The sequence below is a fragment of the Prorops nasuta genome, unplaced genomic scaffold (genome assembly GCF_024137725.1).
Source record: "Prorops nasuta isolate Cenicafe-Biocafe unplaced genomic scaffold, Cenicafe_Pnas_1.2 PNAS00022, whole genome shotgun sequence".
Classification (NCBI taxonomy): domain Eukaryota; kingdom Metazoa; phylum Arthropoda; class Insecta; order Hymenoptera; family Bethylidae; genus Prorops; species Prorops nasuta.
This window is the reverse complement of record NW_027116819.1, coordinates 2,963,905-2,979,829: the sequence shown is the minus strand read 5'-3', so window position 1 is coordinate 2,979,829 and position 15,925 is coordinate 2,963,905. Positions and strand designations below refer to the sequence as shown.

Here is a 15,925-nt window from a genome sequence, read left to right as displayed (position 1 = left end):
AAACGGTCGGGAGGAACTATTCGAGGGTTCGCCCAAGCGCGATATCGGTGTTCAGTTCAGCCCCTGAACGCAAGATAGATAGAAGAAAGAGTGAGCACGGACGCTGGCGGTCCTTGAGCTTTTCTGCTTCTTCTGATTTCGAACAAACTCCCCCCGTTGACACGATGGTGTCAAAATAAGGATAAAAGAAGTTGTATAGACAACAAACAATTTTTATTAACAGAATAAAGTATATAAAAAAAATATAAAACAGATAGGGACAATAACAAGAGTGAAGCTCAGTGCTTCGGCTTCAGGAGAAGGCTGGCACCCCTCAGGGCAAGAGTGGGAGACCACTTCAGGATAATTTTACCCTGAGGGGCCCAGGCCTTCCATTTGCGGCATTTCAATGCTTCAATGCCGATATGAATGGCACCGCGATTTCTTGACCAAAGGCCCTGATTATGATTTTGTGAGCATTGCGCTCGACTTCCCTGGCACTGGGATCGTGGAGCACTCCTCCAGCCCAGTTGGTCGGCGCAATGCTCACGGTGGACGCGACGGTAGGGCGTTGTCGCCGTGGTCGCATGAGCGGTTCTGGTGGTGGTGGGGTTTCCTCCTTTCTCTCTTCCAGGTCAAAAACCTTCTGGAGGTCAATTTCCTCCAAAGGAGCGTGGAGCTCCAAAACGTCATCTTCCTCCTCCTCCTTATACCCTACGCCCAATAAATGGGCCCACGGGTTGTCCGCCATGAATTAATTGAAACTGTAGTGAGTAGAAGAAACCATAAGTTGCTGGGAACCTTTTGAGGAGAAACTCACAAACAGATACGGTATGGCGGCAACCTGAAGAGTCCCAGGAAACCCGGAACAGGAAAGGAACAACCTGGGGAGTCCCAGAAAGTTCAGAAGAAAAAAACCAAAATGGCGACCTGGGAAGTCCCAAGAGGCCATAAGAGAAGGCTATTTAGGAGGAGAAGTGAAGACAGAGAGAGAGTGGTTTAAGAAGGAAGCTTGCAAAGTTGAGAAACGCTGCGTTGTATCTCTTTTTTTGCTGTTTTAATAGTGGCAACACGAGCAAGCCCATCCACCCCAGAAATAAGTTTTAGTATCCGACCCCATGTCCATGTACGAGGCGGATTGTTTGGAACTTTAACGAGAACGATATCTCCGACTTGAAAGTCCATGTTAGCGTTTTGCCATTTAGGCCGATTTTGTAAAGTGTGAAGGTATTCTGAAGACCATTTCTTCCAGAATACTTCTGATATTTTCGTAACGGATTGCCACCGATTGAGAGTCGACTCGCGAAGATCAAGCGTGGCGAATTCCGGGGGGGCTAAAAGCGGCCGTCCTATCAGAAAATGACCTGGGGTCAACACGTCAAGCGACTCGAGATCGTCGTGCATACGAGAAATCGGACGAGAGTTGAGGCAGGCCTCAATTCGCGAGAGGAGTGTGGTCATTTCTTCAAAATTAGGCACGAAAACACCGATAGATCGTTTGAGATGGTGCTTCATGCTTTTAACGGCGCTTTCCCATAAACCGTCCCAGTGCGGAGTTGCGACAGGAATGAATTTCCATTCGATTTCACTGATCGGTTCAGTGTCTTGAGAGCGAGCGATCTCTAATGATGATTTGAAAGCGCGCGTAAGTTCAGCATCTGCCCCTTGAAAGTTTAAGCCATTATCCGAGTAAATTGCGGCAGGTTTTCCGCGACGAGAGATAAATCGAGCTAACGCGGCGAGGAAGGCCTCGGTATCGAGTCTAGACACGAGTTCAAGGTGAATGGCGCGAGTAGCCAAACACACAAAAACTGCTACGTACCCCTTAACCGATTTTGCATTGCGACCATGATGAAGTTTAATGGAAAAAGGCCCGGCATAGTCCACTCCGGTGTTCTCGAAGGCGAAACTCCGGGAGACCCGAGCTGCCGGAAGAGAACCCATGAGTTGAACCCCTAATTTAGCGCGTTCACGAACACATGAGGTGCATTTATGAACCACCGATTTGACAAGGTTGCGAGCATTAATGATCCAAAACTTTTGGCGCAGTGTAGCCAATGTTAACTGAAGTCCCCCATGAAGAGTATCTAAATGTGTTTGGCGAATTAAAATGGACGCGAGATGGCACTCAGGCAGTACGATCGGATGTTTCGCGTGTTCCGAAAGATTCGCGTTCCGTAATCGACCTCCCACCCTCAAGATTCCACGGGAATCCAGTGTTGGATAGAGAGGAAGCAACTTTGACCGCGTGGGGACCCTTTCCCCTTGCTGTAAAGCGGCTAATTCCTTAGCGAACTGTGCTCGTTGCACCACTTTCACTAAAGTTTCGACAGAAAAACGAACTTCGGAGACCGAGAAGGCTAAATCCGAGTGCGTACTCTGTTTACGTGCATGATTGACAAATCGAATGACGTAAGCCATAACGCGAACGAGTTTATGCCAAGAGGAGTATTTATCCAAAAACCAACACTGATCGACACCCACGTGAACGTTCAGATTGGTTTTGCGACTCTCTTCAGAGGTTTCGTAAACCTGAATGTCATGAGTAGGCTGTTCACGAAGGAATGCTGGCCCTTGCCACCAGAGTGAGTCCTCAGTGAGCTGTTTGGCGCTGATTCCGCGTGAACAGAGGTCCGCGGGATTGAGTTTAGTATTTACATAGTGCCATTTGGCATTCGGAAGTTGCGTTTGGATAAGCGATACGCGATTAGCTACGAACGTCTTCCAATTAACCGGTTGTTTAGCTAGCCAAGCCAAGGTAACTTGTGAATCCGAGTAACACGTAATAGAATCGAGATCTCCGGTTAGACTGCGTTTCACATGAAGAATAAGTTTGGTTAATAGTGCGGCAGCGACCAATTCCAATCGCGGGATGGATGTAGTCTTGATCGGCGCGACCTTGGTTTTAGACATAACTAAATGTACTGAAATCTGCCCGTTGGATGCAGTAATTCTTTCGTACACTACGGCTCCATAAGCGAGTTCAGACGCATAGCAAAATCCTAAGAGTTCACGTTTGATCGTAGTCAGAGTTTGACCAGTCCACCGTGAGATGCGCAGGGTGCGTAGATCCTGAAGTTGATCATAACACGCAAGCCATTTCGAACGAATAGGATCTGGAATCTCATCATCCCACGCTAATTTTAGCAACCAGGTTGATTGCATTAGTTGCTTTAAAACGACCGTTACCGGTGAGATCCAACCCAACGGATCGTAGATTTGGGCGTTTTCAGACAGCAAAACGCGCTTGGTAAGAACGAGTATCGACGATGGAGACACGAAAAACCGGAAATGATCGTGTACATGATCCCAAGCTATCCCTAAAATCTTACCCGAATCCGAAGGGTCTTCAGAGAAAACGCGCGGTTCGGATGGCTCATTCACGGAAGACCGTGACTCACTAAATGCCCATTTGCTCAAGGAAAATCCTCCTTTTGCCAATAGGCGAATCAGTTGATCCTGGGTTGCTTCTAGCTGCTCTGTGTCGTGAGCACCGAAAAGGATATCATCTACGTACGTAGAATTGAGCAAAACATTTTGTGCCAAGGGAAAGTCCCTTCCATCACAAAATGCTAGTTCGCGTAAGACACGCGAGGATAAGAATGGCGCAGGCCCAGTGCCGTACGTCACCGTGTTGAGTTCAAAGGCCTGAATCCCACCAGATTCAGTCTTCCACAAAATGTTCTGATACTTGCGGTCCTCTGAGCGCACAAGTATCTGACGGAACATTTTAACGATGTCTGTCACACCCACGTGTCTAAAAGCGCGCCAATTCATTAATATACGTGTGATATCCTATTGAAGCTTGGGGCCTATAAACAACGTATCGTTGAGCGAGACACCGGACGAGGTTTTAGAAGATGCGTTAAACACGACGCGAATCTTCTCCTTCTGATTTTCTATCTTAAAAACCGCGTGATGAGGTAAAAAGACTCGAAAACCGGAATCTAAGTTAATGGGAGACATGTGTCCCAAAGATTGATACTCGCGTAGAAATTGAGAATAGCTACCTTCCTGAGAGGGAGACCTCTCCAATTTACGGAGTATGCGTGATAATGTCTTTTCCGCGGCGCGGGAAGAAGACCCTAAACTAAGTTTCGATTCCTCAGACCGGAAAGGTAATGCTACGACAAAACGACCGGAAGGAGTACGAGAAAAAGTATTTACAAAGTGCTGTTCACAGAGAGAGTCCTCTGTGGACACGGATTTTACTTCTGGTACTTCTTCCAGTTCCCAGAAGTCACGAAGCGTTTTTTCGAGGCCGGAACAATGATGAACGGTTAACGCGCTATGTCGGACCGGACTAGGCAGAACCCCAGAAACGAGCCATCCGAAAATCGTCTTTTGTGCAACTAAAGATCGATCTGGAGAACGAATTACCGGACCTTCGATCAACGCAGGAAAATAATCGGCTCCTAATAGTATGTCTATTGGAGCTTTAGTAGCTGCGAAGTTATCTGCTAATTCTAGCTCGCGAAGTTGTGGAAACATGGACGGAGAATACGTCGGCGGAGTGTAACTCGTAATTTTCGGCAAAATTAACGCAGTTACATCCAGAGAAAGACCACGACGAGCGATAGAATGCAGTTTTAATTCGGTTTCTGCCCGAACTGTATGAGCAGAGTCTCCTGTGACTCCATAAATGGTAGCGGCGATACGTTTACGTTTAACGTGAATCTGTTGAGCTAAGTTTTCCGTGATGAATGACGTTTCAGATCCCGGATCAACTAAACCGCGTACCAGTACATGAGAACCATCGTTGGTCTCAATTCGAGCAGAGAAAGTAGCTAAAAGAACCGATCTAGTATCAGTTATGCTCAGATGTGAAACTGCATTTGAACAAGAAGGTTCAGGATCCACGGCGGTTCGCGACGAAGGAGTAGTCTCCTTAGGTTTGCTCCCCCCGGTGCCTAACCTCTCGAAATGCAATAATGTGTGGTGCAATTTGTTGCACTTACGACAGCGCGACGAAGAATTACACGAGGTACAACTATGTCCTGGACGCAAACAATTTATGCAAAGATTCTGCGAAAGCGCGAATTTAGACCTAGCATTCGGGCTTAAGGCAAGGAAGTCCTTACATTGGTATATCAAGTGATTGCTTCCACAATGAACACAATTTGTTTTATCGACGCCGGCTGTATGTGATTTGAACGTTTTTTCTGATTCCCTTCTAGAAGTCTTTGGTTTTACGCCGATTGATTCTAGCGTATTGATATGGCAGGACAAAAATTCCAAAAATTGAGCGTAAGTAGGGTAGTCCGTACTGCTCCCTAGTAATTTCTCCCATTCTAACCTTAATGAATTGTCCAATTTATTGGTTAAAATGTGTACTATCAGAGGGTCCCATCTATCGACCGAATAACCCATGGCCTTAAGTGCGTCTAATGCTACAGCGACTGAATCCCGAATGGTTTTAAGTGAGTTCAAATTATCCCCATGAGCTACTGAAACTTGAGTAATTCTATTTAAAAAAGTAGCTGTGATCAATCGTTTGTTGGTATAACGCGAAACTAAAATACCCCAAGCCACGGCATAGTTTTCACTAGTGACCGCCAATGATTGAATGATTGAAGCAGCCTCCCCTTTTAAACTAGCTTTTAAATAATGGAATTTTTGAACTCCCGGTAAAGCTGGATTGTCGTGTACAATAGAGCGGAACGTTTCAAAAAAAGTTGACCACTCTGAATAGTCCCCTGAGAATTTTGGCAAGTCAATTATTGGAAGACGAATGTTGGAAACATCGGCTGCTGATGCTTTAGGCCCGGCTGCTTCCGAACAACGTAAGTTCTCTAATTGTTCCAAAATGTAACTTTCTGCCACATCAAACGCATCCAATGCTAAGTCGTAAGTGCCACGTATAACATATTCAGATTTACTGAAATCAGCAGACTTAAATGCTGCGCAAATCTTGGCATGAGTTATATGTAACTCCGTTAACCGTTTCCCGATGGTGGCTAGACGTTCTTCAAGGAAAGGAACCGTAAAATTCTTCACGCCGCGTTTTTTAATGTTTGTTAAAAAGCGGCTGAACTCGCCTTGGAGCGTAGATACGAGAGCCATAAGCTCGAAAACGTCCTCTGTCTTCGACATCTCGAATTCTTACTCAAAACAAAACCAAAATTCCCCAACAGCTCCAAGCAAAGCCGACAACACCAAATGCACTCAAACGTTTTGCCGGATATCCGGCTCGAAGGACCAAAAATTTGTACGAAATGGTGCGCCGAAACTTAACCTAGAAATCTGTTGAGGAACAATGGGAAGGTTTGCCTTAAATAAAAAGAGCGAAAAATTGTCGGTTGACAAGAGGTGGTTTATTAAAATAAATAAATAAATATATACAAAGTTTTACAATAAAATTGCACGTAATGTGTTTCACGCAATTTACAAAGATAGATTTTCGCACTGTTAAAGGTGCCGCGCAATTATAAGTTTTTCTAGGGAATTTCCTGCCGTCAGAAGTCCTAGGGAATTTGCCTCGGAGAGGTTTCCTCCCACTACCCGACTCCTCGAGAGCCTTGGAAGAGAACTAAGGAACACTGTTCCAGGCGAGCCCCTGGAAGGCAGTGTTGAGGGGGTAGGAGAGGGGAGTGGAAGGCCGCAGGAGGGAAGTCCTCTCCTAGGATGGCGGTGGGTGGTTTGGTGATACTTACCGAAGCAAAGAATGCCTAAAAAGGCGTAGATGGCCTGGTGGAGGCGCTGGTTGGCCGTGGAGGCGCAGTAGCCGGAAGGCTTCAAAAGTAAGAGGCGGAGCTTGTCGTTGCTGCTGTCGCTGCTGCTGCTGAGCTGCTGTCGAGCGTGATTAGGCTGCGATGGGTCCTTATCAAGGACCCATCTATATAGTTGTGCGATGCAATTTTCGCTAGCGAGAGCGATCGTGGTGCTGGCCACCTGGTGGCCGAGCGAAACCAGTGTCGCTACCGCGGCGTGCCAGTGCCTACGAGGCACGCTGGCTCGCCGCGGAGCGAGAGAGACGGGTATAGAAGCCCAGACATGTAATCAGTAAAATGCTGTTTTGAGCCGTAAAAACAGATTTTATCGAAAAAGGCTGTTTAGACATTATAGAAAGTAAACATTCGGGGCTATGCGTAGCTATGCTTATTTCTAGGAAATTGTGAAAATTAAGGGAGAAACGGTCGGGAGGAACTATTCGAGGGTTCGCCCAAGCGCGATATCGGTGTTCAGTTCAGCTCCTGAACGCAAGATAGATAGAAGAAAGAGTGAGCACGGACGCTGGCGGTCCTTGAGCTTTTCTGCTTCTTCTGATTTCGAACAACTTCATTTAGTAAATATCTGCGAAAGTATAATATACAGCTAAGATTCATCGACTCGTTCAAATTTATGGCATCCAGTTTGGATAAATTGAGTTCATATCTGAATAGATCTCAGCTGAAAAATTTAGAGTCACAATTTTCGGAATTAAGTATTGAACAGTTCAGCCTGCTTACGAGAAAAGGTATTTTCCCTTACGATTATGTGGATAACATTACTCGCTTGGAAGAAACGGTTTTACCCGCACGAGAGTTGTTCTACAATAGACTGTCCGATAGCGATATTACGGAAGAACCATATAATCATGCCAAAGAGGTATGGACCAAATTCTCTGTGACAACACTCGGGGAGTACAGCGATCTCTATTTAAAGACCGATGTCCTATTATTGGCCGATGTTTTCGAGGGTTTTTGCGATAGCTGCATGAAAAATTATAGTTTAGATCCCGCTCACTATTATACGCTTCCAGGCTTCACTTGGGACGCAATGCTCAAGCATACGGGAATCCGTCTGGAACTCTTCACAGACCTGGACATGTTGCTTTTTATGGAACGCGGTGTACGCGGTGGTTTGAGCCAGTTCTCCCACTGCTACGAGAGGGCCAACAATCGGTACATGCGAAACTACGATTTGACGGAACCGTCGAAATACTTGATGTATTACGACGTTAATAATCTATATGGATGGGCATGTGTCAACCGTTGCCTACCCACGGTTTCCAATGGATCGATGACGCTGCCAATCTCGACATCCTTAATGTGTCCGAGAATTCGTCCGAAGGCTATATTTTGGAGGTGGACTTGGAATAACCAAGCGAGCTTCACGACAAACACTCCGATCTACCATTCTGCCCGGTGCGTAAGGAGCCGCTAGGTTCACGCCAGGAGAATCTGCTTGCAACTGTCGGCGATAAGACGCGTTATGTGATACACTACCGTGCTTTACAGCAGTGTATACGTAACGATATCGTCTTAAACGCATTTATCGCGGTTTAAAGTTCCGGCAGTCCACCTGGCTGAAGGCGTATATCGAATTAAATGCGCGCTTGCGGACAGCCTCGAAAAACGATTTCGAGAAGAATATCTTGAAGCTAATGAACAACGCGGTATTTGGCAAGACTATGGAAAATGTTAGGAATAGTGTTGACGTGAGGCTCGTAACCAAGTGGGAGGGAAGATACGGGGCGGAAGCGCTGATTTCCAAACCGAATTTTCACAGTCGTGCGATATTTAAAGAGAATTTGGTCGCTATTCAATTGTCGAAATTATCCGCGAATATCACTAACGGTGGCAGTGTGATAATCGGTATTAGAGATATTGATACTTAATGGTTGCTTTACGAAATGCATTCTCGAACGACTGTGGGATTAAATCGTAATTGCACAAGCTATTTATAGGCATGAAATCTTAGAGTTCAATCAGTTTTCATTATGCCAGCATTTGTGTTGGATGTTACAAATTTGGGGGAGTTAAGCAGTGATCATTTGGAATACGTACCGAAAATTGTACTTTTAAAGTATCTTTCACATAGTATTGACACACAGATATTAGAATTAATTACCCAAACATATTCGTGCAGATCCTGAGGTTCAAAAATATCGCTATTAGTAGTGTGACTAAGGGGATTCTGGGACCGGGCGTCGAGGGGGTCGTGGTTCCGCGGGGGGAGGGGAAGTAGGGGAATTGCCCCCACTCCTCGGCGGAACTCTGGTTGTGCGCATTGTTTTGTAGTTGAGATGCCCCCGCGTATATCCCCCCTCACGTTAAACTCCTATAGTTGGGGGGTATATATGTGACCTCCCCCCCTCTTACGTTAAATTCCTTATAGAGCGGATGGGGGTGCCCAAGCGAATCTTGACGCTCCTGGGATGAGAGTTGGGGGGGGGGGGGGTGCCCAACCGAGTCCTTACTGGTGATGCCGATATTTTCCAAAAGTGTCGATATTTCGTACCGATACATATCACGAATGAAAGTATCGATACATGTCAAATATCGAAGTTAATGTATCGATACTTAAAATATTATTGCTGCATTCTCAGTGAATATTTATTTGAATAAATAATTAAATTCTATGTAGAGTCTTTTATTATTTACATTTTATTAATTAACTAACTTCTAAATTTAAAGCAAAACTTTTTTAACAATCTGTTCATAAGTTGTAACGTAGGGGTCAGCCACGTCGCCGAACCAAAGTAGATCGCACGCGTCCGTGTGCAATACCAGTAATATTGCACATTGCTGACACCTGGACTTCTTTTCCGGAAATGCGTCAAACCTTGGGCGTTGGCCGTGGATGTGGAGACTTTTTGGTTGTCATGTGTCGAAATATCATGGCGCTACTGACGACACATTACCTATTAAGCCTCCTACATATATGGGAGTTCCGCAACCCTCAAGTCGAGTCTTATTCTATGCAAGTTTAGCCGCTGCCCCATCATCCGCGTTCCAAGGTCGTAACTCTAGTGCTCGTTCCACGAGAGCAGAGTACTCCACCGTATTCTAACAAACCTCTTGCCCAGTCGCCGTGTACTAGTAGTTAAGTCTATTAATAGTAAATCCGAACCAAGTCGTGCAGTAATCATCACGAGTGTGTATCTTTCAGTCGTGCCTAACACGTAACGTTCTGAAAGATAACAACAACTACTACGAACTGATCATAGTTAACTAGTGCGGGTAACCCACAACCATAAGAGAGTCTAGTCTCTCTAATAGTTGTGACGAATAGTCAATAAGCCTGCGAATGCTGCTCCAGCATAATTAGCGTTTACTGTAAGTATAATTGTAATACCTGAAAATACATAGTTTTGTGTCAAATCTGCTGTTCCAACGTATGTTTATACATACTATCATTCACCCCGAATCTTGCCAACTCATTACATTCTTACCGCTCGGAGTGTTAGACTTTAGTATATTGTACTGCGAGTCGCAAAACTCAGTTGGCGTTTCTACTGACCCAGACTGTAGTGTCAAGTCGGCCGAAACTCGATCGATAGGCGGCCACGACTACCCAGTACGTAACAAATCTGGTGACAGCGGTGGGATTTCGCAAGAAATTCTGCTCCCATAGAATTTCCTCAGGGTGTGAACAGCTTTTTTGACACAGTTTTCTTCACAATTTTCTACTAACTTCCTATATAAAATGGCTTTTACCCCTACACGATCACCACCCGGACCTCCACCTCTTCCACCCGCTAACGGTAGCCACCGCGGAAATGTGTCCGGTTATTTAAATGTTTCCAACGGAATTTGCTCTCTCCCCCCCCCCCCCCCACCCCGAGGAGAGGTATTATTCCAACTCCAAACCGTACCCTCCTATGAAGGCTCCCGCGACGATCTGGAACCTTTTATAGAAAATTTAGAGAATATTTATTCTACCTTGTCGGACGCCGCTCGTCAGGAATTCGTTCCTTTGGTATTGGCCAAATTAGTCGGTTCTGCTCGTGTGAGCGTTACTGGTAAACGATTCCCTACCGTCAAGGACTTGATCACTCACTTAAGACCAAAATTTCAACCTCCCCGGACTTTTATAGATTTGGTCACACAATGTGGAAAATTAGCTATGCGTCCTAACGAAGCCTTAGGTTCGTATATAGATCGAGCTGAACGCTTGAAAGCTGACCTTGATGCCGCTTATGAAAACAAATACGGGTCAGAATCGCTCGACTTGATACAGGAGCCCAATGATCGGGAATTTCTGGAAGTATTTATGGATGGATTAGCTCCAGAATATTACACTCCCGTGTATTCCAGAAATCCCCGAAATCTACAAGAGGCTTGCGACTACGCGCGCTTACGGGAGTTCGGTATAGAGACAAGAGTAGCCTTCGATCACTCCAATTATCCTCTTTATTCCCAGAATCCAAGTGCCCATCAACCTTCCCCGACTGTTCCTCATATCCTTCCCCTCATCCTTCTCAATACCCTCCGTTCCCCCGCTATCCTCAACCTTCACCTGCACCTGGACCTAATGGTTATCCACCTCCGTCCGATCAACACTATCGATCACGACCCCCTAGACCTCCACAGTCAGAGCCCTACGATCCGGAACTCACCTGAGGACGGTGTCGAAGGGTTGGGCATAGAGCATCCAGCTGTCGAGCTTCTCCTGCATATCCTTCCAATACTCATGTTCCTACTACTGCAGTAATGGAGGCTGTCGAAAAGACGGTGATTTAAACTACGATCAGGTTCGCCCGAACGACGCGTCGACGAACCCATCATAGAAACCGCGTCCGTTCAAATTCTAACTGCACCCCAGAAAAAGGGAAAAGACCCGCCACCCGTACCCACCAATTTGTGCTATTCGCCTCACGCGACCTTGGTACTCAAAAAAGTTCCCCAACAGAGCTACTTGGACGGAGAATTTTTGGTGGATACAGACTCACACATTAACATCATAGTGTATAATGCCCTTCAGGAGGATATTGGCCTCGAATACCCCGATTTCCCGGCCCTACGAGGTCTCAGAGGATAACTGGACGTAGTAGGATCTGTCACCCTTACCATCGATGAGGAACCTCATAGATTCCAAGTCATAGAGGACTTTGACCTCCCTTAAACCGGAGTCTTGGGGATGCCCTTCCTCAATCAAACCGAGGCACAGATCTACCTGTTACATCGGACCTTAGTTACCTCCAGTAAACCAGTGAGGTCTCTACCCTTCAAAAATAGTGACGAACTCCTAAGTATAAGAGAAGGGTGTACTAAGGTCAACGCCTATCATCACCCTCCTCAGTCCCTTAATGTTACCATAAACTCTCCTGCAACATCACCTCCGGAGGAAGATTCTCCAACAACTCTTCCTTACCTAGGCGAAGATCCTAGACTAGAGTTGCCCTACGAAGATGCTAGACCCGGAATTGAACCTTTAAAACCCCAGGAAAGGATTACCGCCTTGGAAGCCCTGTTCCTCAACCCATCACCGGAAGATCCAGACGCTCAACTTGTGATTAGTTCTTTAACTCGCGAATATTCTGACATATTCTATTTGACGGGAGATCGACCTGACACCGAGAACAAGGCTGATCTTTACCATGAAATCGATACCCCCGGAGGAGCAGCCTTCAAGATCCGACAGTACCGAATTGAAGAAATGCTACATTCCGAGGTACAGAGCCAGGTCAATGTACTTTTAGAGAACGGCATAGTGGCCCTTCCTCATCTCCCTACAATTCTCCGTTGTGGATTGTACCAAAGGCGCCCGACTCACAAGGAAAGAAACGGTGGCGCCTAGTTACCGACTTCCGTCGACTAAACGAACAAACCATAGGAGATTCCTACCCTTTGCCTATCATCGTGGACATCCTGGACAAGCTAGGCGGATCTAAGTATTTTTCTATTTTCGACTTGGCCAGTGGATTCCATCAAATTCACCTTCATCCCCGGGATCGACATAAAACAGCATTCTCTACGCCCTTCGGACATTACGAGTATACTCGTATGCCCTTTGGACTCAAAAATGCCCCCGCCACCTTCCAGCGCCTTATGGATCGAGTCTTACAAGGACTCCAAGGACAGGAACTTTTTGTATATCTTGACGATATTATCGTATTTTCCGCCACACTCTCTGAACACATTGAAAAATGCAAGCGCTTATTCAGCAGAATTCGACAATACGGTCTCAAGCTACAATCGGAAAAGTGTGCCTTTCTAAGACAAGAAATCACTTATTTAGGCCACCTTATCATCCCGAATGGCATCCAGCCCCTTCCCTCCAAGGTGGAGGCTGTACGAAAATTTCCAGTACCTACCAACCCCAAAAACATCAAACAATTTCTAGGATTAGCCGGTTATTACCGACGTTTTATTCCAAATTTCGCTCAAAGAGCCAAACCCCTGACTCAACTGCTCAAGAAAGGTATCACCTTTACTTGGAACGAGGAGGCCCAGGCAGGCTTTGAAGACTTACGAGCCTGCCTGTGCGAAGCTCCAGTATTGGCCTATCCAGATTTCCAGATCCCTTTTATCATCACCTGCGACGCTTCTGAATTTCCTATAGGGGCCATCCTCAGTCAAGGAAAACTTGAACACGATCGACCCATAGCATACGCATCTCGTACGCTTACCGACCCTGAAACTCGATATTCTACTTCCGAGAAAGAAGGACTGGCTGCTGTTTATGCTATTAAACAGATCCGTCATTACGTATATGGAAGAAAATTCACTCTAGTCACTGACCACTAACCTCTCGTTTGGCTCAGCAATGCAACCGACCCCACCAATCGTATCCAAAGATGGAAACTCTGTTTAAAGGAATTCGATTATGAAATCATCTATAAGAAAGGAGCAACTAACTGCAATGCTGACGATTTATCACGGAACCCTGTGCCGATTGCTCTGCCTGTGTTCCGCGATGACCCCAGCTACCTTCCCCATCAAAAGCAATTTCCAGTGAATACACAGTCCATTGGTGCCCGTCTGAGAAGCCGCCGCCGGGAGGAAGCCGCTCCCCCTATTAATTATGCCGAATTGGACTCTTCCGCCGATCTCGAGACTTCTACAGAAGTTCACCCTTTAACCAGTATCGACTCCAGGCCCCCTACCAGCATGTTACCCACTTTTATGGAAGAAACAACTCTCCCTGACGACACCAACTTGGAGAATCACCTGGAAGACGTCTCTGAGGAACCCAGTGTTCTAGGAGATTCGTTCGAGGCCGATTGTACCCCACTGACTCCCGAACAATGCTCCATTCTTACCGAATTGAGCACTAGCCAAGAAGAACTCCATAAACTTTTGACGTCCCTCCACAACGAACAGTCATCGGACGAAGAGACTGAATCCGAAGAGGAAACCGATGCGGACTCGTGATTAACACCTACCGCAACATCTGAACCCCTGAACTTTACTCTCCCCTCGCTTGCTAAAATAAAACCCATTAGACGCTCCACTTGGATACCTAGTGATTTTGAAAAACCCGAAGATGAACTATCTGGCTCCGACGCCGAGTCGGATATCACCGTAGTGGACGCCACCCAAAACAAAACCATGCCACCCCCTCGATATGATCCATCCCTAGATCCTGATCTCAGCCGTATCGAGCCCAGTCCTATCTCAGTGAAATTCTCCTCTAGCTCTTCCCCTAACCCTAGGAGATGTAACATAGAAACCTCCGCTTATGTTCTGTGTAACCGGCCCAGCTACATCGTCCATCTGATCGCATCTGACTGCTCCTTTCAAGACCCCATTAGCCAAATGCTAATAGAAACCGGAAGAATCGACCTGAAAACCACATAAAAAATTATCCTTTTCCTCTTGGGTCCGTTCAAGACTTTCCCTACAAAACCACCAAGATCATCCTGGTCATTACCCATCCCCGCGAATTAATCCCCGCCAGCGACGAAGAAATTCATAATTCTCTGAAAAACTAAAAGATTTTGTTCGCGAGAATAAAATTACAAAGTTCAGCATCGGTCCGTATAAACTCGGAACCACCCGGCTGACGGCGCGTTATTTGAGCCCCGTCTTCTCCCGTGCGTTCCACGATGACGATGTCGAAATCACTATCTGCACTGGTGAAGTTGTGACTCCTCCAGTTCAGATAAGAAGACACATCATTCTGGAGTATCATGGAGGCTTAGTTGGAGGTCATAAGGGAGTGACCAAGACATATCATGGGATTAGGGAACATTATAATTGGCCCGGTCTCCATAAGGACGTTCAGAGCATTGTACGATCCTGCGATAGCTGTCAACGGCAGAAACTTGTTCGTGTGAAACCCAAACTAACAATGCTAATATCGGACACCCCCTATGCCTCCTTTGATAAGGTAGCCTTAGACACCGTAGGCCCTTTTCCTATTACACCCTCCGGAAATTTACATGTTTTAACCATGCAGTGTAATTTGACTAAATTTTGCATTGCTGTCGCAATACCCAAAATTCGCGCCGCTACCATTGCTGACGCATTTTCAAGACACTTTGTTGCGCAATTCGGACTTCCGCGTGCCATTCTCACGGATCGAGGCACCAGCTTTTTAGGAAAATTACTCAAAGGCGTAACCTCTCTTTTCAAAATCAAACATCTGACTACCTCCGGTTATCGACCCCAGACCAATGGATCCCTAGAAAGAAGTCACCTAGTGCTCACTGAATACCTAAAACATAACATCAAGCAATATGCGGACTGGGTTTTATTCATTCCCTTCGCCATGTTCTCCTATAACACTTCCGTGCATGAAGCTACAGGATTTACGCCGTATGAATTAGTTTATTGGCGCAAAGCACAGTCCCCTGTCTCCGCCTATGCGATCGAGGAGATATTAACCTACGACGCATATGCCCAAGAGCTGGCTTAGCAGTTAACCCGGCTTCACACTTTAGCAAGAGAACACGGAGTCCAAGCTAAAGAAAAATCCAAGGAATACTACGATCGAAACGCCGCTGTCGTCTCCTATTCCCCTGGAGATTTGGTCTATGTCCTACGAGAACCTAGAAAGCATAAATTAGACTCCCAGTATATAGGACCATACGTCATTGATTCCATCAACGACAGGCACAACGCTATCATCCTTACTGACTCTGGAATTCCCATCACTAAACATCTGGACAAATTAAAACCTGCCTCCACACCCCCCTTCCCTACACCCACCTCTACTAACCACAAAATCTAATGCATGTACGACTTTCTTTTTATAGAGCGACTCTTGCAGCATAATTAACTTTTACTAAGCGACC

General features: G+C 46.1%; 2 protein-coding genes across 2 annotated transcripts; both read right to left on the bottom strand.

Annotated features, from left to right (window-relative positions):
• Window positions 1–978: 978 nt before the first annotated feature.
• On the bottom strand, window positions 979–3,708 carry LOC136781314 (uncharacterized). Its single transcript, XM_066740165.1, has one exon. It carries the CDS (start codon window positions 3,706–3,708, stop codon window positions 979–981), a length of 2,730 nt encoding a protein of 909 aa, XP_066596262.1.
• Window positions 3,709–3,774: 66 nt separating this feature from the next.
• LOC136781313 (uncharacterized) lies at window positions 3,775–6,072 on the bottom strand. Its single transcript, XM_066740164.1, has one exon. It carries the CDS (start codon window positions 6,070–6,072, stop codon window positions 3,775–3,777), a length of 2,298 nt encoding a protein of 765 aa, XP_066596261.1.
• Between the last annotated feature and the right edge of the window lie 9,853 nt (window positions 6,073–15,925).